The 24,387-nt window shown below is 35.7% G+C and overlaps 1 protein-coding gene across 6 annotated transcripts in view; it reads right to left on the bottom strand.

Annotated features, from left to right (window-relative positions):
- Positions 1–24,387, bottom strand: part of CERT1 (ceramide transporter 1) — a 122,210-nt gene that overhangs the window by 45,690 nt on the left and 52,133 nt on the right. For all 6 annotated transcript variants that reach the window (XM_005599614.4, XM_005599613.4, XM_070234673.1 and 3 more), the window contains exons 4-7: positions 13,982–14,089; positions 13,072–13,210; positions 8,800–8,883; positions 1,759–1,916 (exon numbers count right to left, since the gene is read on the bottom strand). In XM_005599614.4, the coding sequence (XP_005599671.1) occupies positions 1,759–1,916; positions 8,800–8,883; positions 13,072–13,210; positions 13,982–14,089 (489 nt within the window). The remainder of the gene's footprint in view (positions 1–1,758; positions 1,917–8,799; positions 8,884–13,071; positions 13,211–13,981; positions 14,090–24,387) is intronic.

Genomic DNA, 24,387 nt, shown 5'->3' with positions numbered 1-24,387 from the left:
ATAAGAAATCTGACTGCTGAAAAGATGAAGAAGCCATGTTTTATTTTTATTTTTTTTTTAGTGAGGAAGATTGGCCCTGAGCCAACAGTGCTGCCGATCTTCCTCTTTTTGCTTGAGGAAGAGTGTTGCTGAGCTAACATGTGTGCCAATCTTCCTCTATTTTATATGTGGGATGCCACCATAGCATGGCTTGATGAGTAGTGTGTAGGTCTGCCTCTAGGATCCAAACCCGCAAATCCCTGGCCATGGAAGCAGAGTATGCAAACTTTAACCACTATGCCACCAGCCTGGCCCCTGTGTTTTATTTTTAATGAATATTTTTTTAGGCAGTGTGGTTGGAATATATGACTGAAGATGATCTTTTAGTGAAGGATAAACAGACTAAAGACAAGAGCTCTTAAGAGATAAAGTTTTAAATAAGCCAGTCTGGACAAGTTGAATGATTCTCTTGAACCATTAGTCTAATGGATTTAAGGAGTTGTCCTGTTTTCTCAATACATTATTTCTTGTGCACAAAGAATCTCCTAAAAATTCAATTTGATCCATATTGTATAGAGTGGAAATCTTTGCAGATATATGAATTAAACCCCAGAATAATAATAAAATGTCTGTACCTTAAACAAACATTTTCATTGCTTGTTTTAAAAGAGTACATACTGCTAATCAATATGGCTCACTCTCACCTGCACTTGACAATTCTGAACAATTCTCTTTTCTTCTAAATATAGGGACCTTCTTAAACACACAGTGCTATACAAATCCTGTAGCCACTCTGCCATTACATCAGTGATGACACTGCTTTCCTTAGTATCCCGCTCAAATTGGTAAGACCTTCAAATACTGTAAGCAGTATGACTCACTGATGAATGAGAAGATTCTGACTGATGTCTGGCCCAGTATCCAGAGCTGAAAGATAGACTAGGGTAAAATTCTTCTAAATCTGCTACTTAACACCCCTGGACAAGTCTCTGGGCCTCAGTTCCTTCGTCTATAAAATGATGGCATTAGACTAGAACTAAATTCTCTAAGGTATGTTTCACTTCCAACATTTTACTGACCAATTATAAACAGAAGTTTTCCTACTAAACAAATTCATTGAGCCATAACTTTGCACTACAAACTAAAGATTCATACTATAATATTATTATAAGCACTGTAGTTTAAACAAAGGTGGGAAAAGGTAGACATAGGGCAAATGTTCAATGAACAACATAATGTGTGTTAAATGACATCACCATGACCTTGGAAAATATACATGGCTATGAATGAAATAAGTTAACATTTAACTTTAGAAACTGGTGTTTAAGTTAGTTCATATAACTTAAACGCAGTTTCATATGTCACATAATAAAGCTGGGTAATATTAAATGGTTCATCACTTCTATTCCAAAGCATTACTATTATCATTACAAAAATGTTTACAGTAAAAGTCTATCAAGAATGCATACTACCACAACCAGAGGCACTCACAACTAGAATATACAACTGTGTACTGGGGGGCTTTGGGAAGAAGAAGCAGCAAAAAAAAAAAAAAAAAGAATGCATATTGTACAGCAACTGAATACATAACTGGTGAATCTCATTAGGAAAATGAGTTCAAGATGTCCACAAAGTTTCAGAGAAAGAGTACCGCCTGCTACTTCTATGAACCCAATAGATTTTTTCCCTAAGAAGTTAGTTTGGTTTAAACGTTCAATCAAAATATAAGACTTCAATAGAATCTGATTATTATTAAAAAGGAAGATAAACTAGCCTTACCTTATCCAGTCTCTTTTGCCAGCTGTCCTCCCGTTTTACCATCAGTTCAATACAATGAGAAAGAGTAGCAAGGATTCCAGCAGTAGTTGCTTTAAAAGTTATCGCTTCCCCTTTGAAGTCTATACCATTAATTCCTTTCGGTGTGACATGTGGAAATACTGAAAAAGAAAGTTATTCATTAAAAATCTTTCTAATGAAGAAATAATTCCTCACAGCTTAAAATTAGAAAACGTTTAGAAAACTAGCAAGTCAGAGCAGGCTTTTGGATTATGATTTTCTTCCTGTTGGTCAACATTTAAAACTTTCCATTCATGCTCTATGAGCAAAGAAGCTGTGGTAGCATATGTACTTTTTAAGTGCTTTTTTCTAGATTCTATTTCCTGAAATCTATTTTCTGTGCTGCACTCAGTGAATAAAGTGGTAGGAGAAATAATACTTTAACAATAACACTCTGACAGCTTAGAGCAGGACCTAATTAGGGAAAGAATCACCTTACATTTTGAGAAAACTAGAATTAAAAAATCTCTGCAGATAAACTGTAGAACTGAACAAGGTAATACAACAATTTTAAATACATGCCCAAACTTAAGTCCAGGACCAACGCACACACTAAACGGTTATGTCCACATTTTGTAATTTTAATTCAGAGTTAGCCTTTGAATTAAGGGAAAAATCTTAAAACTCACAAGATGCAAACAGGAGAGCATAACATACTATAGCAAATAAGAAACCATTCCAATACAAATCTTATAAATGAAATAATACTTCCAACCTTAAAAACTCATATGTAGATATGACAGCAAAGGTACAATCTATAAAAGAACAAACTGATGAACTGTACCTCACCAAAACTTAAAATTTCTGCTCTTGAAGGCACTGTTAAAAGGATGAAAGTTGCAGGAATGTAAGATGAATACGTCTAGAGATCTAACGTAGAGCATGATGACGACAGCCAATAATATACTGCATTGATTACTGAAAATTTGCTAAGACAGCAGATTTCAGGTGCTCTCATCACAAAAAAATGTTAACTGTGAGATGATATGTTAATTAGCTTGACTATAGTAATCATTTCGCTATGTACACCAAATCCTCACACTGTACAACTTAAATATATATAATTTCTTTTTAAAAAAAGTTTTGAATGAAGAGACAAACCACAGTCTGGGAGAAAATCTTTGTGTATATTATCTGATAAAGGACTTTATCTATCTATCTATAGTAATCTCAAACTCAACAATAAAAAAATACATAACCCAATGAAAAAATTGGACAAAAGATTTGAACACACACTTCACCAAAGAAGAGATTTGGATGGCAAATAAGCACAGGAAAAGATGCTCAATACCATTAGTGACTGGGCAAGAGCAAATTAAAACTACAAGATACCTCTATCCACCTATTAGAAGACTAAAATTTAAAAAGACTGACCATGCCAAGTGTTGGTGGGGACTTGGAAGACCGGGGACTCTCAAATACAGCTGGTGAAATATAGTTTGGCAGCTTTTTAAAAAGTTAAACATACACGTACCATACAATTTAGCTGTTCCACTCCTAGGTATTTACCCCAAAGAAATGAATATATGCCATAAAAAGACTTATATGTGAATGTTCACAGCAGCATTATTTATAACAGCCAAAAACTAAGCAACCCAAATGGATACTGACAGATGAGTGGACAAACAAATTGTAGTATGTCCATACAAGGGAATACTATTCAACAATGAAAAGAAATCAAATACTGATAGATGCAATAACAATGATGAATCCCAAACTAAGACAGAAGCCAGGCAAAAAACCCCACATGCTGTGAGTCCACTGACATTTAATTCTAGAAAATGCAAACTAATCCACAATGACAGAAAAGAAGAGATCAGTGGTTGGTTGAGAATTGGGGGAGGAATGAGAACATGGAAGGAGGAATCTTTTCAGGGTGACAGACATGATAATGATCTAAACTGTGGTGATAGCTTCCTGATAACACAAAACTTACCAAACTGTATGCTTTAAACAAACATAATTTTTTGTATGTTAATTATATCTCAATAAAGCTGTTAAAAACTTGTATTTTCTGAAAACCCTATCATTCTAACTTCTGCATTTTCTGTTACCCTAACCAAGATTGCTTTTTATTATAAACTACTACTATTATTAATAATCAACATGGAAATTAAGTCACCTGTGTCCTATATAAGAGAACGTGTACAATGTAACAACGGGTCTTCCCTGCTAAATGTTTGCAAATGTATATACGTAAGTGGCAGTACAAGATGGAAGAGCAACATGAAATGTCTCTGAAAAAACTCTAGAAGCAGAGAAATGTACCTCTTCAGCTGCACTTACTACTTTCTGAGGCAGCCACCTCAAATATTTTTCAGAATGACAAAGATACGTAATGGATTTTTAAGCTTTCAAACAGTTGAAAGTAAGTGTCTCAAACACACTAACGTCTCTGAAGTAAATCTCCCTCATGTCACATCTGTCAGGAAATGAAAGTCATGAAGACAAAACCTCATCCTATTTTGTCATCCACTGGGCTCCTCTAAGTATTGGTTACTTTGATTTTTGCTCATATTACCTTATACTGTAGAACTATATTAATCTTGATGGAAAAACTGAGGCAAAAACCCCAAAGTATCTGATAATTTTAGATGAGCATACTCATCTAAATGCCTTAGTTGAAAACAAGGGAAACATGATCTTAAAGAGATAAGGTGACATGCCTTAGTTTCCTCTGGGAAAATGATACACTGTAGTAAAAGGAAGTAGAAAATATGTGAATGAAAGAAATTACAAAACAATCTATAAGTCTAGATTTGTAAGTATTTAGGCTCCAAACATTATCTTTCAGATTTACAGTCCTTTCAGTTGAACTCTGACTTTACACACTTCAAAATTCTTTTAAAGGTACTAACACTCAGAAAATCAAGAAACCCATATGCTCACATTGACAAATGCAGGAGCCAAGAGATTTACAATCCCTTCATTTCATTAAGACTCTCACATATATATATATATATATATATATATATATATATATATTTTGTTTTTTTTGAGGAAGATTAGCCCTGAGCTAACATCTGCCGCCAATCCTGCTCTTTTTGCTGAGGAAGATGGGCCCTGAGCTAACATCTGTGCCCATCTTCCTCTGTTTTATGTGGGACGTCTACCAAAGCATGGCTTGCCAAGTGGTGTGTAGGTCTGCACCCGGGATCTGAACCAGTGAACTTCAGGCCGCCAAAGCGGAACATGCAAACTTAACTGCTGCACCACTGGGCCAGCCCTAAGACTCTCACAAATTTTGAATAGTAGGCAACCTAAGGGGGAATCTTTCTTTTTTTCCTTTTCCCCCCAAAGCCCTGTGGTACACACTTGTATATTTTTAGTTGTGGGTCCATCTAGTTGTGGCATGTGGGATGCTGCCTCAGCATGGCTTGATGAATGGTGCCATGTCCATGCCCAGATCCGAGCTGGTGAAACCCTGGGCCGCCAAAGTGGAGCGCAAGAACTTAACCACGTGGCCACGGGGCCGGGCCCTGAGGGGGAATCTTCAGTTTCTGTGGTGAGGAGTTTTTCATTTCCCCAAATGAAATATTCCAAATGACCATATGTGGGTACACACAAGGCAGAAAAAAAGTGATGTACAAGTTCTTCTGAAGACAGGATGGGAACTGTGTTTAAATCTCTCCTCGCTGGTCTACTATGATAAAGAAGAAACATGGCTGAAGACTATGACCCTGACATCAATCCTACAAGGGTCAACAATCAACTGGTTTGCAACTACTAGCCTATTATAGATATGACTACTCTAACAAAGTCAGATACAGTTGACTAAAATAATGAAATTTAAAATATTCTCACATGAAAAATCTGTGAGCTAAAGGGGGATGAAAAGTGACCTGTGGTCCAAATTCTTCATTTAGACAATTAATGTATGAGCATGTGCACACAGACATAGGCGGGGGAAGGACACTGACTGGCAAGACAGTAAGGGGAATAGGGCCCTAATCATTGGCTGCGCAGGCAGGGCACGCCACCATCACCAACTACTTGTTGAACTATTTCCCTCGTCTTCACCTTGAATGGAGGACTGTGTTGGGGTTCACAGCCCTGAAGAAAGCTGTCACACAGAGCTGCACAGAGTGCATCTGAGCCCTTATGCTAGCAGATTATAAAACTGAACTGGGTAAGAAATTACAGAACTCTAATGGAGAAACAGATGACCCCATAAAACTGCTAACAGAAGATTAAGATAAAAAGTCAATTACACAGGACTGAATGAACTAATGAGGATCAGTATAAATTTTTTTTTTTTGGTGAGGAAGATTGGCCCTGAGGTAATATCCATTGCCAATCTTCCTCTTTTTGTTTTTTTTTTGGTTGAGGAAGATTGTCCTTGAGCTAACATCTGTTGCCAATCTTCCTCACTTTGTAAATGGGACACTGCCACAGCATGGCTTGATGAGTGGTGTGTAGGTCCGTGCCTAGGATCCGAACCTGTGAACCTCAGGCTGCCTAAGTGGAGCTTGCAAACCTAACCACTACGCCACCAGGACAGCCCCAGGAGAATTATAATTTTTATGGCTTCATTTGAAATATTGCTGATTTTCTAAACGTTTTGTTTTTTCAGATTTATGAAAAACTTTCTTTCGTAAGCAATGACTTATAACAGTTTGATAAATTATACAGTTGTAAACAAAGTTAAACATTTATATTTTTCTCCCTACCTTATCCCTCCAGAATTTGGAAACTCTTAGTGAGTAATTACTGCTATTTTCATGGTGATACAGTTATTTGCGTAAGTTCAATAAGAATCCGTTCTCCTTATAACAAGACACAATTGGAAATATTGGTTATCTTACCAAAGCTTTGACTAGAATGTCGTATTTGAGAGAAACAGGTATAAACTCAGATATGACCAGACGGCTTTTGAGAAACAAAGATTGGACTTTATGAAATAAAGCCATTTGGAAATATTGGTCTAGTACCTTGTTTACAGGGTTCCCAACAACCTTACTGGGTAGGTAAAGAAGGTCACTTACCTGGTAGGTGCAAAGAACCTCAAAAGAAGAGAGGAACTCACCCAAATCTGTAGGTATTGCAGGCAAAGTCTGATGACAAAGCCCTTGGCTTGGCTTTTCTGGCCTCAAAAGGCCTTTAAAGTTCAATCTGAGATTCCTTATAAAAAGTTCCAGGAAAGCAGGTTTAAAAGAGTCTATCTGATCAATTGTTATTCTTGCTGTACTTATGTAAATAATTGGGCAGAATTTATTGAAACTAGACTTACTTTACAAACCAGTCTTAATTTGGCTATCTTTGGTAAAAATGAGAGTGATTTTAGAGAGAAAAATTATGTTTTAGTAAAAACTATATGTACTGTGGATATTAGATCCTAGTTCTGTTAATCATCTTTGAGGTCTCTGTTTTCTACCTGTAAACTGGACTGGATCCTCAATTCTTCTAGTTTCCCGAAACATATGGCTATAAATCTCTGAACTAATGTTTTAAATTTTTTTCATTTTTTTTTGGAAATCATTAAGAACTGAAACCACTCTTGTTCCTAAAGACCTTCAAACTGAAGCTGGACAACTTGATACAAATTTAAGAGAGATCACCACAATAGCATGTCTGTTGCTGTGTAAGCCACTCAAAAGGATACCTGTACACTCAATGATTTCATCAGAGACATTTTAAGCTGAAAAAGATGCTTCAACACTGACATCTAGAAATCTTAACTGGCTGTCCTCTGAGTTCAGAAACTGGTTTATAATTTGCTCCATTCATTAACCTTGTTTTTCTTTTTATTTCCATAGAAATACTTCTTATTAAATATCTGATTGCTTGCTTCCACAACACAGGCCTAACTCTGGAGTCCACCGGCATCACTGCCTTCTAAAATGAATTTAACTGGACTGAGCTATTATCAGGACTAGGAAATGTGTTTAATGAGATGGAACAATCTACCACTCAGCTTCTGGACTATGAAACTTCTTATAGTTTCAAAGGCGGGACTGTGGGGGATCAGAATTGGCCACCTCAAAATGTGTCTTCTTGGCACGAAGATTATTTTGGGCTGGTTACTTTTAAATACTGTAGACATGGGAGAAGCTCTGAAAAGTAGAATTTACCCTTTGTAAGAGACATTTACATTTGTAAGGGAAATCTCGATCTGTAAAGGTATCTCCCTCTCTGTACCAGGAATGAGGAGGGAAGACCCTATCTCTAGAAACTCTTACCAATGCAGAACGCCAGAACTTAAATCTGCATAATAACCTTAAAAAAATTTTAGGAATCCACCCCAGCTTTTTCTTAGGATATGTCAAAAAGAAGAGCATTGACTGACCATCAATTACAAACTTCTGGTTTTGTTTTTTTAAGATTCTACACATAAGTGATGCCATGTGGTATTTGTCTTTGGCTTATTTCTCTTAGTGGCATGCCCTCCAGGTTCATCTATGTTGCTGCAAAACACAGGTTTCTAATGAACAGTTCAGAATTCCTTCTACTGAGTTAGCCATTTTAAATAGAGCAACAATTAATAAACTGCTCTATGAAACAAACTACCTTGTTCCTGGGCTCTATAAATAAATGTGCTGTGAGATCAGAGCTATTTCAATAATTTCCTTTAATAACACTGACTATATATTTTCAACACCATTTTATCAAATGGAGAGAGAAAAACAATGTTAAAGAGAAATACACTCTAAAGATACAGTCAAATTCCACTGCAATGCTTTCCCTCTAAGAAATACACTTTTTCAGTGGTAGAAACTGATTCTACCAAATACTGCTGAAATAAGTGGGCCAATGTCTGGAATTTAGAATGAGTCTTTGTTAGACAATGAGCAGCCATCATTATTTAATATTAGAACATGTTTTTTTCCTACCTCTCTTTTCCTAGAAGAAACTTCCACTTTCCAGCAGTTCCACTGCTTTTTAAAAATTACTCAATTAGATAATTATTCTTGTTACATAGTTAGTTATTGTACAACTTTACAAAGTGTATTTTATCCAGCTGAGGGAGAAAAATGTACTACTTACTCTTTTCCTTATTTCCATTGGTATTATGCAAGAAGTCGCCATCAGAACGTGTTGTAGGAAAGTCATCTTCATCATCTTCTACCACTAAACAAAATAAATTTAAGGATATTAGGATGAAAGGAAATAGAAATTAACCAGTTTATTCTTATGGTCAACTGAGTCAATATACTATGGATTCTGTGAATACAAGATCTTATTCATCTTTATATTTTCAGTGCTTATCAAGGTATGCCCAGTAAATATCTGTGGAATGTCTTTAAATACAAAACATTATTATAAAAAAATTATACCTATTTTTATTTATGTAAGGGATGGTACTGAGATATGAATTACTCTGTCCCTTAATCTTCCTACCTACTTGGGGCAATTTCATAATTCTACAAGAGGCCTCCAAGAGCTGAGCAAGACTGTAAGAGATTAATACAGGCAGAGGATACTCTAGCTTGCCTCTTGAGAGTTCTTAAATTTACCATTTCTGGATATGTAGGGGAAAGACAATGACTTGCAGTTGTGATATAGACTTCTATTCATCCCAATGTGTCTGTGCCTGGACATCCCTTTCAACTTGCACAATTACAGAACAAAGAGAATCCCCTGTGTTCTTCTGCAGACCTCTTCCTTCTATTACTGTCCCTTTTTCTACTGCCTAACATACTTTAATCCCACGCAGTATGTATTCCACTTTTAATCTAACTTTCTAAACCTTAGCTCCCAATCTTACTCTCTGTTTTCTATCAAGCTTTTTTAAGGCTTCTTTATTTTATTATCTTTTGAGGAACTCCCTTTCTACGGAAGGAATCTTCCTTCTAAGCTGATGTCTTACTTCTTGCTTACATCTCTTTACCTCAGGAGTAATTTGGCTCTACAAGGAACATTTCATCTACTTTAGCTTTCTCTCCAATGGATGCAGAGCCCACTCCTATTCCTTATTCCCTCCCTTGACTAAATGGTAGGAATCACCATGGAAAATACCTGTATTCTGTACTGCCGTTTTCTAATTACTATGCTATTTCGTTTTTTTCATCGCTTAAAGATTTTGCTACTCATCTATAACAACTCTTTCAAATCATAAGCTGCTATTATCTACTAACATTTACTATTCATTTCTACCCAGCTAACTGATATCAATAGCCAACTGACTTTTTTCTTTTCCACTCCTACACACTTTAATCTCCATATTGAAGCCTCTGCAGACATCTCAACCCCAAGATTAATCAGGTTCCCAGATTCTGTGGATCTTCATTTTTCATCAATCATTTGCAAATATTGTCAATTCTAAGAAATTCATTGACACAGCACACTGCTCTGTTTTTAAATCAGTACTCATCATCAGAGAAGATCTTGACCTTGACTCAATACAACTCTGATTAACTTGTTTTAAATACTACTGCTGAGAGGTCTGCGCTTCACTCATCTCATTACTATCTATTCTGTGTTACTGGAGATTCAATTTACTATCTCTAACCATCCAATAGCCTCGTACCACCAAACAGGGATTTTCAACCTTCTTTCTCTAGCCCAATACTCAATATATAAAACTGATGAAAACATGAGCTGCTCTGGCTAAAACAGTGGCCTTCTTTCTTTCCTTCCTAATCAAATACCCCTTGTCCATCCCTGAGGCACCATTAAGGGATGTCTGACATGGTTTGAAACCACTGGATGAACAGAAAAGCAGTATTAGATGAACCTTTACTTTTAAAGTGGCATATATGTCTTGTTTTAAAATCAAACAGTATGTTTAGGTCAGAGATAATGTCTTCTACTTCTGTAATCTCCAGGTATCTAGACCTAAAGGGTTAATTAAATTTTACTGAAGTGTGTGTGGGAGTGTGGGGGTCAGGTTAAGACTATCGTACTAGCAATTCTGATAAAACATTGTATATGAACACACTGAACACCTAAAATAAAATGCGAGTTTGCTGTTATCATTTCAATGACACACTTAATGAAGAACAGTGATTCTTAAAGTTCTTTCAGTTAGAGACAGTCCTGATAATTTAATGTGTGCATCTATAGAGATCCTTAGACTCAGGTCAGCAACTCTGATCTACAGTTAAAGTAGGAAACTACGGTCCAGGTATATATTTCACCTTTTCCCAGCATGTATTCTTAAAAGCATCAATATTTCTTAAAATAGTATTTATAGGAAAATCAGTTGTTATAGGCTGAACTGTGTCCCCCTCAAAATTTATATGTTGATGTCCTAGTCCTCAGAACCTCTAAATGTGGCTATATTTGGAGACAGGGTCTTTACACAGGTAATCAAATTAAAATGAGGTCACTAGGGCGGGTCCTAATCCAATATGACTGGTATCCTTCTAAGAAGAGGAAATCTGGACACAGACAATTATAGAAGGTAGATGACGTGAAGTCATAGGGAGAAAATGGCCATCTATAAGCCAAGGAGAGAGGCCAAGGAACAGATCATTCCCTCATGGCCCTCAGAAGAAACCAACCTTGCCAAAACCTTGATCTCAGACTTCTAGCCTCCAGAACTGTAAGAAAATAAATTTCTATTGTTTAAGCCACCTAGTCTGTGGTATTTTGTAAGGGCAACTCTAGCAAACTAATGCATTAGACTGCCACCGCTGCTATTTGTTCAAACATGAGTAAAGTTTAAAATCAAATCTTCTATACAACCTGGTTATCATTGCATCCCAACTTCTATTCCTCCCACCATCACTTTTTCCTTTAAATACTATATACTGTTGATGTGGATCAATGCCAAAGAGTCTTGCCTCAGTAGTGGGGAGAAATGGAAATACATTATTGTAAGGTTCCTCTTACACTATATGTGAAGTGGTATATTACTTGAAGGTAGACTGTAGTAAGTTAAATGTGCATACAAGCATACCTCATTTTATTGCACTTCACTTAATTGTGCTTCGCATATATTGCATTTTTTTTTCCTTGAAGATTGGCCCTGAGCTAACATCTGTTGCCAATTTTCCTTTTTTCTCCCTCTCCCCAAAGTCCCAGTATATAGTTGTACATCCTAGTCGTACGTCCTTCTAGTTGTTCTATGTGGGATGCCGCCATGGCATGGCTTGGTGAGTGGTGTGTAGGGCTGCACGCAGGATCCGAACCAGCAAACCCTGGGTCACCAAAGCGGAGTGTACAAACTTAACCACTACACCACCAGGCCAGCCCCACATATTGCATTTTTTACAAGATCATCCACCAGCAAAAGAGATTACTCACTGAAGGCTCAGATGATGGTCAGTACTTTTTAGCAATATTTTTTATTTAAGGTATGTATATATTTTTTAGACATAATGCTATTGCACACTTGAGAGACTACAACAGAGTATAAACATAACTTTTATATGCACTGGGAAACTAAAAAAATCATGTGACTCACTTTATTGTGATATTTGCTTTATTGCAGTGGGTTGGAACCAAACCCACAGTATCTCCACAGTATGTCTACCCTACAAACCCTGAAGTAGCCACCAGAATAACAAAGAGTTGTAACTAAAAAGCCAAAAAGGGAACAAAGAACAAAGACTAAAAGAATTTGAACTCAGATCAAACACAATCAGCAAAACCAAGAAATGAAACCACGTCAAGTGACCTAGTTATACTGGCAATGCACTCAGTGCTGTTTAGTAATACTGCCATGAGTAGTTCATTGCTGCCTTAAGAGAAAAACTGAAGAACAGATGTTAACAACATCAGTAAAATCTTTAGCAGTAACAAAGAAAAAGTAACTTCAAAACTCACATTAAAACTAAGTTAACTGAAGATGATCTCTCTCTCAAAAAAAAACCTCACTACGAATTACTTGCTCCATTACTGATTTCTACTATGAGAAAAAGGCCAGAAGAAGGGAGGGAAGGAGAGAGAGGGAGAGAAAGAGAGGTGAAGAGAGGAAGAGAAGGAAGAGAGAGGGAGGAAGAGATCGATTCCAAATCTGGAGGATTTAACATAAACATGCTTGTCACTAAGACTCATGATGGGGTAAATTTACTAGAGATAATCATGTGAAACGCTCTATATTACCAAGACGACAGATACTATATTTTTTAATGGAATAGTGTTTAAAAATCACTTAAAAAAATGCAGTGGTATCTGGTATGGGTGATCAGACTAATTCGGATGTTATTAAAGTACAAAAGTTATATGGGCACTGAAATCTGTTACACTGGGGGCTTGCAGCAAAAGTGACCATAATTACCTTTATCACTTAAGAGACATTACTGTTTAAGATCAAGAGGCTTTAAATCCATTCATTCTCCAAGAAAAAATAGTGGTAATAGCCTAATTAACCTTTATCCCTTTGAAGTTCATCCTTGGAGACAGCATCAGCACAGGCATCGAAGTACTTCTGCAGAGTATCAACTTGTCTACATAGGATATCTCTAAATGTTTCCATTTCAGCCAATTTCTCACGTAAACTGTGGCCTTTCTGCAAAACACAAAAAGGTGGATGTAATCTAAGTTAACAAAACAAGAATTTACTTAGTCCTATGGTATTTCATCACCTTTTAAGGTCTACATGTTACTACTAAGGGCATGGGATAGGGAGAGCTGCCAAGTTCAATGCAATACTCCCAGGAATAGACTTGAAACTCACTAATTAGTGGCTTAATAGTGATAAGCCTGGAGGAAATAAGAGAGCAGTAAGCCTGACAATTTGATAATATAACATTTAATATTTTCAAATTAGACATTGTGAGGAAAAATTGTGAAAGACTTTGAAATGGGCAAAAATATTATTGGGTGTCCTTTCAAAGGAATGGTGAGTGTCATCTACAGAACCCTTAGCAGAGGGTGTCCTCTGACCATAGAGAAATCTTTGATTTCATTGCATTTGAATTAATTTACAACTCTTTAAGTAGCAAAAAACTGAGAACAATGTAAATGATTCTTGTCCATGAGATGCAAATCAACTTTGTCCAGTGGAGAAACACCGGTTACTAATCTGTGGATACGGACCAGTTTTGCATTTATCAGCAAAATAATTTCAGCATTCTTCAGATTCTCCTTTGAATCAAACTTTTTTTTATATCTTATCTCATCAATGAATGAAATAAAATAAAAATTCATTTTATGAGTCATGATTTTACCCCTTAAAAAACTATTCTATAACAACTTCAAATGTTCTTTTAAAAAACTATCATTCAGTACTAAACTCGAATTTATGTTGTCTTAACTTAAAGCATTCATAACAACAAACCTTGAATGAAGAGGTGGATGTTGCAGAATAACCACTTGCTCCAGACACTAGGGACACCATTGAGCCATGTCGACGCAAGCTGGATTCAGATCCATATCCAGATTCGGTCTGAAACAGAAAGTAAACTACATGAAAAAAATTAAATAAAAAATACTTAATCATCACAAGAAAAAAATTTGTAACTGTGAGGCCAAGGATGTTAAATTAACTGTGGTAATCATTTCATAATATACACACATATCAAATCATTATGCTGTATACCCTAAACCAATACAATATTATACATCAATTATATCTCAATAAAACTAGAAAACATACTTAATAGAAAAAAGTTTTCTTATAATTAATAAGGTTATTGTAACAGTAATTAGCAGTCTGAGTTCACTCAAGAAATATAGGCAATCCACTGGCACAAGTAATATTAATGTAACTATATTTCTACCTAATAAAGTTTCACTTCAATAAATTCCATTATAAATTATATAAATCATTCCAAGGAAAAAGAAAATACAGTATACTCATGAATATCAATTCCATTGTTATTCAATTTAAATAATGGAGATTCATTTGTCACTATTTCAGTCAGTAACTGCACTGAGATAACTTTAAATATAAGTAATTTAACTTTAACAAATATACATATACAAACACAAATGAGTCCTCGCTGTTTAAAAACTAGTCATTCTAGAAATGTCTATAATTGTGCCAGTGATGCTGCCATTGCATAAAGTACTCCTGACGGGCCTACCACAACCTTTAGAATAATTTTATGATATAGCCACAAAATGAAGCTATCGCATATCATTTTTCGGAGTTCCAAAATAAAAATTTAAAGTCTCATTACTTTAAAACAGTCGCTTCAAACTACATAATTAACCTTGACTACCTTTCTTATTCACACTACACGGCTCAGATTTAGTTTTGGATTTCCCTCAAAAATCTAATCTCATCAAAGATGTCAATATTTTAAAAACACTTTAATAGGGGCTAAAAATAATTCTAAAAGAAAAGTTATAAAACTATTTCGAAAAGTGGCAATGTTATTGATACATCTATTTTGGCTTCTCAAGATGTCTACTTTGAAGGCAAAACACTCATCCTGAATTTATAAGATCTGCTTTTTGATGGCAGAGTGGGGTACGGGGAGCAAGGATGAAAATGGGAAGAAATTATTTTATGGTCACAACTGATATACTGTTAAATGTTCTTAAAAATCGTAACAAGCTTTCAAAATCTCATTGATACGATTTTAGGTAATACTTTAAAGGCTGGCTTTTTCTGAATTCCACTTGCTCTTACACAAGAAAAAAGAAGTTGAGCTTACTTAGAAACTCTAATCACCAATATAGTATTTTGAAAACACCAAATATCTAGCTAAAATTAATAATGTGGAATTTAAATACAGTAACTGCAGGAATATTTTCCCCTTTCAACATGTCTCCTTTAAGATCCCTCATACAAATTGCTCGGCAAAAAAACCCCCCTTCTTTTCCAAATTTGTGTGTTTGTAAGCAGTATTCCTGAACGTGTTTTGCATGAACGTAAAATGCCATTTTGGTTTAGTGAAACATGTACTGAACATGTCCTGCATAGAACAAGGTTTACTTCTTTTAAATACTACAGTAATACTTTGTTATAATAATCCTTTTTATTAAAAAAATTTAAAAAAAAAAGCACAATCTTTTGGCCGCTAGAGGGGTTCAGTACCATTTTCCAAGTAGCAGTATACTTGGAAAGCTGACACAAAGGTTACTATCGGTCAAAGTCCAATAGTAACCTTTAGACTAATTCCTTTACATGTACCTGCACCCTCTGTATCTTGACTTCTTGAGAACGTTTAAAAGCATGATAAATTAAACCATATAGTTCAAAGTTATGAATTTAATAAAGCACCAGAAATGCCTAAGAACTGATTTGAAAACTCTCAAAGTCACAGCTAAATTTTATAGCTCGGTTTAATCACGTGGGAGATACACTTATATATTATCATTTTGCACAGTCTGTTCATCAGCCCATGCACTCCAAAAGCAGTGGTGTAAAATATGCAAAAAGGTCGGCTTAATTTTTTTAAGAGTACCTATCTTTTGAACAGCCTATTCTTTTCTTCTCATAACATTCTCTAGCAAGAAGCACAGCAAAGAAATCGAGACAGAAATCAAGTAACTTCTTCATGGTGTCAAAATTCATCTAGTTATTAGTGGCATAGCCTCTCCATCCCCAAAGTATACTGTCTCTTTCCATTTTAATTATGGGAAGAGATAAAATACAAGTAAGATTAAATGTTAACATGAGAACAATGGAGCATTTTCCAGAAACTGAAATTCTGAAACCCATAATAAAACCAAATAAGCTTGCTACGTTGTGAGCATCCACACATCTACCTTTAATATTATTATTTTAAAGCAAACCACATAAGAAGCAAGCCACTATAATCAGGAGGACAATTTAATCAATAGGGTTGTGACTTAAAATATCATAATAAATTGTAATGGTAACAATGTTACTCTTCTCTAGGTCAATATAAACATATATTTGAGATATAATTTGGCACGACAATTTCATGCTTGTAAATATTAAAATCTCATTTATTTAGCCTTTCAAATACTTATGGGTCCCCCTAGAGAAGCAGTAGCCTCTGAAGCAGAAAGAACACAGGCTAAGAGGGAGAAGACAGCTCTAGCATCACTTTGACCACTAGACAACCAGAGAAGTCAGTCATCACCTTCCTGGGATTAATTTTCTCATCTTTAAAATATGGCTAGTCTAGAACTACTATTCTCTATACCAAAACTTAGGCTAAAAATGTACATATCCAATGGAAGCCAAATCTAAGTGTCCCTTGTTGAACCAGTTGGAGGGATATAATGTAATTTACTCAGAAAAGTAATGTTTACAATGTATCAGATGAAGAGAGGTTCAACCCACAATAATTTCTAGGAATCGCAGCACCTCGTGAATCAAAGAAATTTAAAAATAGATTTAAGAAAACGGTATTAAACAGGATTTTATCATATTCTAACTGCCTAGAACCTGGCAGCACTACAATTAATTTCTTTGAGTAAAATATTTGCTTACCCTTAAGATACTGTTCTCAAACCACACTGGAAAACAGAACATTTACTCAGATTAGTCCTAGAGAGATTTTTTTCAAATCCTAGTCATTCTTGAATCATAATTTAAAAACCAATATTAAATATAATATCTCATTTGAAGGTCATTTATGGGCCCTGGTTATTCATTTTGCATTTTCTTCCACTGGAGCATGAGATGAGCTTTCCTTTACAAAAATATCTAAACAGGCAAAGTGTTATATTGAGATGAGGCTGGAAGGGTTAACCAGGGCCTTATCACACACCCTAGTTAAGTGTTAAATGAATACTGGAGGGGCAAAAGACATTGAGACACTGCCTCTCACAATCCAAAGTACTAAAAAAATGTCCCAATATGATCTAGTCCTGTACAGGTAGAGGGGTAATAACAGCTGCCCTCACTCTCTCCTTGATTTCAGAGCTTCCTCTTTCTTGTACCTAGAATTTAGGGCTTCAGATTCTACAATATACCCTCATACATACAGGAGAAAAGTAAAGTAGACATCAGCTAGCTACCAAGTCCTTCCATTGCACCAAAAGCTATTTAAGAACCCAATCTGTGATACAAAAGATGATTCTAAATAAACTAACTTTGACACTCTGAAATTCAGTCTTTTCTTTTTTTTGTTAAATCCTTCTTCCTTCAAGACAGTGTAGAGGTCAAACTGTCTTTTTTCTTAGTGACATTAAAATGGAGGTGAGAAATAACTAGATAAATCAAATGAGGCTGTATAAAGGAAATCTGTTAAACAATTTTTCCACTCGAGCTTTAGAAAACAAATACTAAGGGATAAGGGAGATCTTTTTTGTTTTGCTTTGAGAGGAGGGCTAGATGAAAGAGTTGAATAATTTTAAGTGGAATATTTTATAAATTAATTCCAGATAGCCACCTTGGATAAATTACAACAACAACAACAGGTAAAAGCTGATACTTGGGACACCATGTGCCAGGCATGATGCTAGCACTTTAAGTGCATAATCTCACTCAATCCTTTCAACAGCCTATGTGAAATGGGGACTCTTATAACACCCATTTCATTGGTGATTTTCTGTAATGTCTTCAGAGTCAAAGCACTGGTAAGTAAGGGGCCAGGATTTCACTCCAGACTCAAGTGCCCATGTTAATCATCATGCTATGCTGCCTCAGCATTGAGTCTCTGCTTCTACCTCTCTCTTTCTCTATTTTCCCACTGTTATTCTCTAGTTCTGGTCACTAAGTGTCTCATTTGGAAAAATCCTCCAGCTTTCTAACTGCTTTCACTCTTGTTCCTCTTGAAATCCTTTCTAGTGTAGCCAGAACAGTCCTTTAAAAATAGACGTCTTTTGATTCTTCACTCACCGTTTTAAATCCTATTTCTCCTAGGATCAAGTGCATACATTGCTTACAACGCCCTGTTAGAGGCAGAAATACAATTACACTAAACCATTAACAGCCTTCATACTCATTTACCATCCATTACTTAAATTGTGTGGCATCAGTACTGCTGTAATGGAGTCTTCTGTTCTAGTATCTATTTGTTGTAAGGAGACAGTATCTGATTTAAAATAGTGAAACTTGAAGAAGCAGGCAAGGATACAAGAAGTGTGTTTTATAGTGAAGAAATCTTTAATAATACCTTGTAATATTTATATTACATCACGACAAACAGAAATGGCAAGGAATAGGATATAGTGGAGTATATGAGGAAGCCATCTGGCGTAAACCTAATTGGGCCTGATTTTGTTCTTCCAAAAGGGCCTGACATGGCCATTGAGCATGCATTGTATATCTGCTTTAAACACTTCCTATGGGAAGAACAAATGTCCTTAACATAAAGGTGCAACTCCCCTCCACACAATGGCATTTCCTTAAGGATAAGCACCTTTCCTTAGGTTAGGAACTGACTGCTGTGCTCACCTGTGACCACCCAGCTCGAGACAACAGACCTGCCACCCTGTTGTGTCCACCAAGACAGCAGACCTACTACCTGCTGCATCCATCAATTGCTGTGCCGACAGAGCAGTCTCATGACTGCTGTAAAAGAGACATTTCAATCATACATGAAACATTCTCTTTCAGGGTATATAACCATTCTGTACCCCCCACTTCTTTGGTGCCCTTCCTTCCTTCGGGAAGCAAGGGCCGGGGCCATGGTCCTCACATTTTGGCTCAGATAAACTCACCTAAATTTTCATTTATAGGTTGGTTATGGATTATTTGTGTTGACAATCATAAGTGCTTAATAAATGTTAGCTACCATTCCCTCTCAACCTCCCACAAAGGCAGGATATTCCTTTATATCTCTACTCCAGAAACATTTATATAGGAGAAAATTTAAAAAAAAAAAAAGAAGCAGCTAGCAGATGTAACAAAATACCAACACTGTTCTCTAATTTTCTTATTTTATGATTTTACCTAGAAAAAAAGGCCAGAGCATATTTTCTTCTAGAAGAACATTTCATAAACACAGAATAAAAAGGTCACAATTCCATTCTTTTTACCTATTTACAAAGAGATTACAGCAGCAAAATAATTAATGCTATTTTTTGAAGCTCCTTTAAATGTCCCAGTAAGAGAAAAAACAGGTTTAATATGTTTAAGCAGTATTCACAGGATTGTTGAAATGTTAAAGATATTTGGCCAGGGGACCTAAACCATTAATTAATTCTTTTCTGCAAAGATCGTAAAAGAAATATATGCACGTAAAACAATGGTCAGCAAATGAATATTCTTTATGACTCTGGGGCTTTGGCCTCAAACTTAAATTTTCTACAGAGGATATGCATTCCTTTCTTGAGGGGAGAAGAGAAATCGAGATCTATATCAAACGATACTTATAACTTATTGCTGAGTGGAGGAAAAGCTACAAAACAGTATGATATTATTTATGTAAAACTGTAAGGCTGTACATGCAAAGAAAAATCTGGAAGGAATCTTTTGCTTAAGAATGAACAGTAGTCATTTCTATGTGGCCTGAATTTCCATTTTCTTTTTTTTTTTTTGTATTTTCAGTATTGTCAATATTGTTTGAATTGTTTACAGCAATCATATATCACTTCTACAAAACTAAAAAAAAATAAAGTCAAAGAACACATTTTTAATCTATCACTCTTAGAAAGGGTAAAAAAATAATTATGCTGGTAAAGCTGCAGGGAAATGAAAATCTGCACATTCTGTAGACGATATGTATGGCCTGTGGCCAAGTGGTTAAGTGCACGAGCTCAGCTTGGGTGGCCCAGGATTCCCCTGATTCAGATCCTGGGAGTAGACATGGCACTGCTCATCAGGCCATGCTGAAGTGGCGTCCCACACAGCACAACCAGAAGGACCCACAACTAGAACATACAATTATATACTGGGGGGCTTTGGGGAGAAGAAGAAGAAGGGAAAAAAAAAAAAAAGATTAGCAACAGATGTTAGCTCAGGTGCCAATATTTAAGGAAAATAAAAAGAAGTGTATATTAGTACAATCTTTTTGGAAATCAATTTGGCAACATATATCAAAAGTGCTCATATCTTTAAACCTAGTAATTCTATTTTTGAGAATCTACCATAAAGACACAACTAAACTGCAGAAAAATCCTTTATGTGGGAAAGCAGTAAATACAAATGCAAAAAGAAATACTGAACCAATCTAAAGGTCTAATAATAAGCAAATGAGTACCAAAATTACAGTATAATAAAACATTAACAAAGCTGTGTTGTAAAGAGTAAATAATGTTAGATGGGGAAAAAAAGATGTAAACTTTGTTGTCTTCATAATGTTTTAGAGAGAAAATGTACAGAGAATAAGAAGGAAATACACTAAAATGAAGAGTAATTGTCTCAGTTATAAGAGCGAAGGCAGTTTTGTTTTTTTTTCCCTTATAATGAGCAAATACTACTTTTAAAAACCAGGGTGGGGGGTGCCAATAAAATCTAACCAATAAAACTATTTGCAGGAATGGTTTTAAAAGACTTGACAAGAATTTTAGATCTAATTGTATGGGGAAGTTTTTTTTAAGGGGGTTGACTAGATGATTCATTTTTTGGGAATTCAACTATGAATCCATGAGAAAAGCTAAAATTAACTAGAAAGAGATATTACAAAAAAATTGAGATTGTTGTTCCTGGAATAATCATGTTACCACTCACTGATCAATGTTCTCATAACCATTCAATTTCATTTTGACACAAAATGGGGATAACACCTGCACTGAAAGGCTTCAAGGAGGACTAAACGATAACAGGGGCTACTCAATCCTCTATCCCTCTAGAGAACAAGGGGCTAGAAAATGAGCAGTGACGTAAGCAATGCTATCACCTGCAGACCTTGTATGTCAAGCACAGTGACTTACTATGTGAGTGAAAAATGACAGAACTGTTTTCAGCAAGGATAGCATTTTAACCTGTAAGGACACTCATTTACCTTGCTCCCTATTCTTACTATTCCTAACCTAATGCGGTCTTTCATCTCTCAACACCAAACACGCCCAGAATATTTACCAGGCAATAAAGATAACATAAACAAAATCATTTTTAGGCTGTTAGCCATGTATGATTTATTTGATAAAAAAAAGCAGTTTTGTGTTCTTTGATTTTTTTTAAAGAAACATTTTCTCCCAGCTAATGTCCAATATACTCAGCAAGTAAAATTAGAAAGTAGTTTCCACTGCTGTCAATATGTGTAAGACAAGCCACCCACCATTACTTTTCCACTTCAAATACAGAAAAAGCAGAATCCTATCTCTCCCGGTGACTGTTAGAAATCTTCCCTCCTGATTAAATAAAAATTCAAACACAACACTGAAATATAAAAGATGGCTTTTGTAGCATATAACCTCACTTCAATATTTTCTATAGGAACAGTAATACGGACTAGTTATTTAACTCGAGATTGTCTTTTTTCTTTATCTTTCTTATCTAAAGAAACATTTTGCAAGCAAATTACAAACCAATGAAAGAGAGAAACAAGCTGAAAATCTAGTAATATTCACCTAAATTGTTTTAGTAGCAAATGTACTGTAAGCAGTATAAAAACTTGCAAGTTTGGTAAAAAATTACAGAACACATTTTCAGAACATTATGTTTGTATAACTATTTATCTCACACTATCCTTCGAGCACAAGTAAATAAACAATTAATTATAAATGGACTGAGGGTGGCCAACTCGCAGTAACCTAGAATGAAAAAGCAATCAGATTTTCTCAAGATATTTACTTTGGGAAATGCCAAGAGATTAGTGCAGTTCACAGTTGAAGCTGAAAAGAAGTCAAAGAGAGGGAAAAGGTCATGACGAATCAAGGAAAAAGAGGTTAAGAGTGGAATAGGAGAGCAAAGCTTATGAATAAACATGAGCTATGAAAGAGAGAGAAGAAATAATGGAATGAAACTAAGCTACATGAAATGTAGGCGGGGCAGGTAACAGGAGAGTAGCTCAGTTTTATCAACAGTAAGAGCACTCAGAATTCAGTTTACAGTTCTTTCTTTGCAGGTAGCACATTCTAAATTTTCTTGGTTCCTGGCACTACTCCCATTTCTCAAAGTTAACATGGGTTGGCCTGTACTCTCTGTAACCTAAAGAGTTTAACTAAAATGAATGGACCTAAGGGGGCTGGCCCCGTGGCCAAGTGGTTGGGTTCATGTGCTCTGCTTCAGCGGCCCAGGGTTCCCCCCATTCAGATCCTGGGCGAGGACACGGCACCACACATCAAGCCACGCTGAGGTGGCATCCCACATGCCACAACTAGAAGGACCCACAACTAAAAATGTACAAGAATGGACCTGAGATTTCAATACCTGCAGGACCTTTGCAAATTTTTAATAGTCATCTGATCTGAACAAACAACTATGTTCAGTTTTAGTATTACTGCAAAACTGTTTTCCAAAGTGTTTGCACCAATTTACACCTGTTGCTCCCAGTGTTGTCCTTGTCAACTCTTGGTATTAAGTCCTTTTTTTTTAAGCCACTCTAACAGGTATATTGTGTTCGCTCTATTGTGGTTTAAATTTGAATTTCCCTGATGACTAATAGCATAGAGAACCTTTTCATGTGTGTATTACCCATTCGATATTTTCTTTTATGAAGTGCCAGTTTAAGTCTTTTGACTTTTTTTTTTTAATTGAGCTAGGTAAACTCTTCTTAGATTTGTAGGACTCTGCCTTTTTGACGTAAAATATTGTCAAGTTATATCTCCTCAACCGGCTCCATAGTTAATAGCAGCTACCTAAATATCTTCTTTCTTCACTGTTCATGGAAAATCCTCTGATACCCTCTGTTACCATCTTGGTAAGAGATAAACACCTTCCCCAGATAAAAGAATCTGGCTGAAAACTGTCTAAATTACTGCCATTTATTTCCCTCTTTTCAAGATGATATACTTTATCGAGTATTTAGGCAACATACGGAAGTACAAAGTGCAGATGTTGGCTCAAGTGAATTCAGCCTTCACAATTGTAGGCAATAAAAACTAACAAAGTTATTTTAAAAGCCCTTGACAGCTGAATTATTTTATTCCAGAACAAACCAAGAATATTAAAGCAGGGTGGTACCTTGTTTCCCTCTTTGATTTCACCAACCTCCAAAGTGCTGGTAGTGTGACACTATCTACATTTAGGTGTTAAAAAAAATTTACTAACCATGTATGGATTACTGCAAGCAATTTAGCAATTAACTCCCACTGTTAGGAACAAACCAAATTCCTAATCTTAATGAGAGAAACACCCAGAAACATCATGAAGTTTCTTTGCTGGTTAATACATTACTGTTGTGTATGCGGCTTTTCTACAACTTATCTGAGAAAATGGCAGACCCCTGACTACTCTGGCAGCTATTAGATTTGCGCTTCCCTCAAAAATTAAAACTCTTGAATGTAAAGGAGAGATAAAATTTGGTTCCATTTCCTTACCTCTATCACAGTGGTACAATGCAAACAGGTAAATGGAGAATTGGTTCTAATCCACTGATCCCATGAAATTACTTACTTAAAGTATACACTAAAAATAATAGTTTAAAAAAGTTATATTTGTACTCTTAAGCCTTTGCAATTAAATCAGATCCAAAATGCAAAGCTAAGTTTATATGATAATCATTTATGAAGTAGACAAGCAGAGAAAGAACCTCTAGTATCTGTTAAGAAAATTTTCCAACATTATAGTTGATTAAAAATGGCAGAGATAATATGACTTTACATGACCTTGATATTTAAAAACTGCTAAGAAGAAACAGGTATATTCTGCCACCTACCTATTAAAAAATAGTTTTCTAATAAGTTTATGTCAAATTTAAGATAAAAGAAACTAAACTGTCAAAGCAGCAGAAGTTGCTTAGAGAAAAAGCATGAAAACCAAGCTGACCC

Source organism: Equus caballus, chromosome 14 (assembly GCF_041296265.1).
Source record: "Equus caballus isolate H_3958 breed thoroughbred chromosome 14, TB-T2T, whole genome shotgun sequence".
NCBI lineage: Eukaryota > Metazoa > Chordata > Mammalia > Perissodactyla > Equidae > Equus > Equus caballus.
This window is presented reverse-complemented; position numbering and strand designations above follow the sequence as displayed.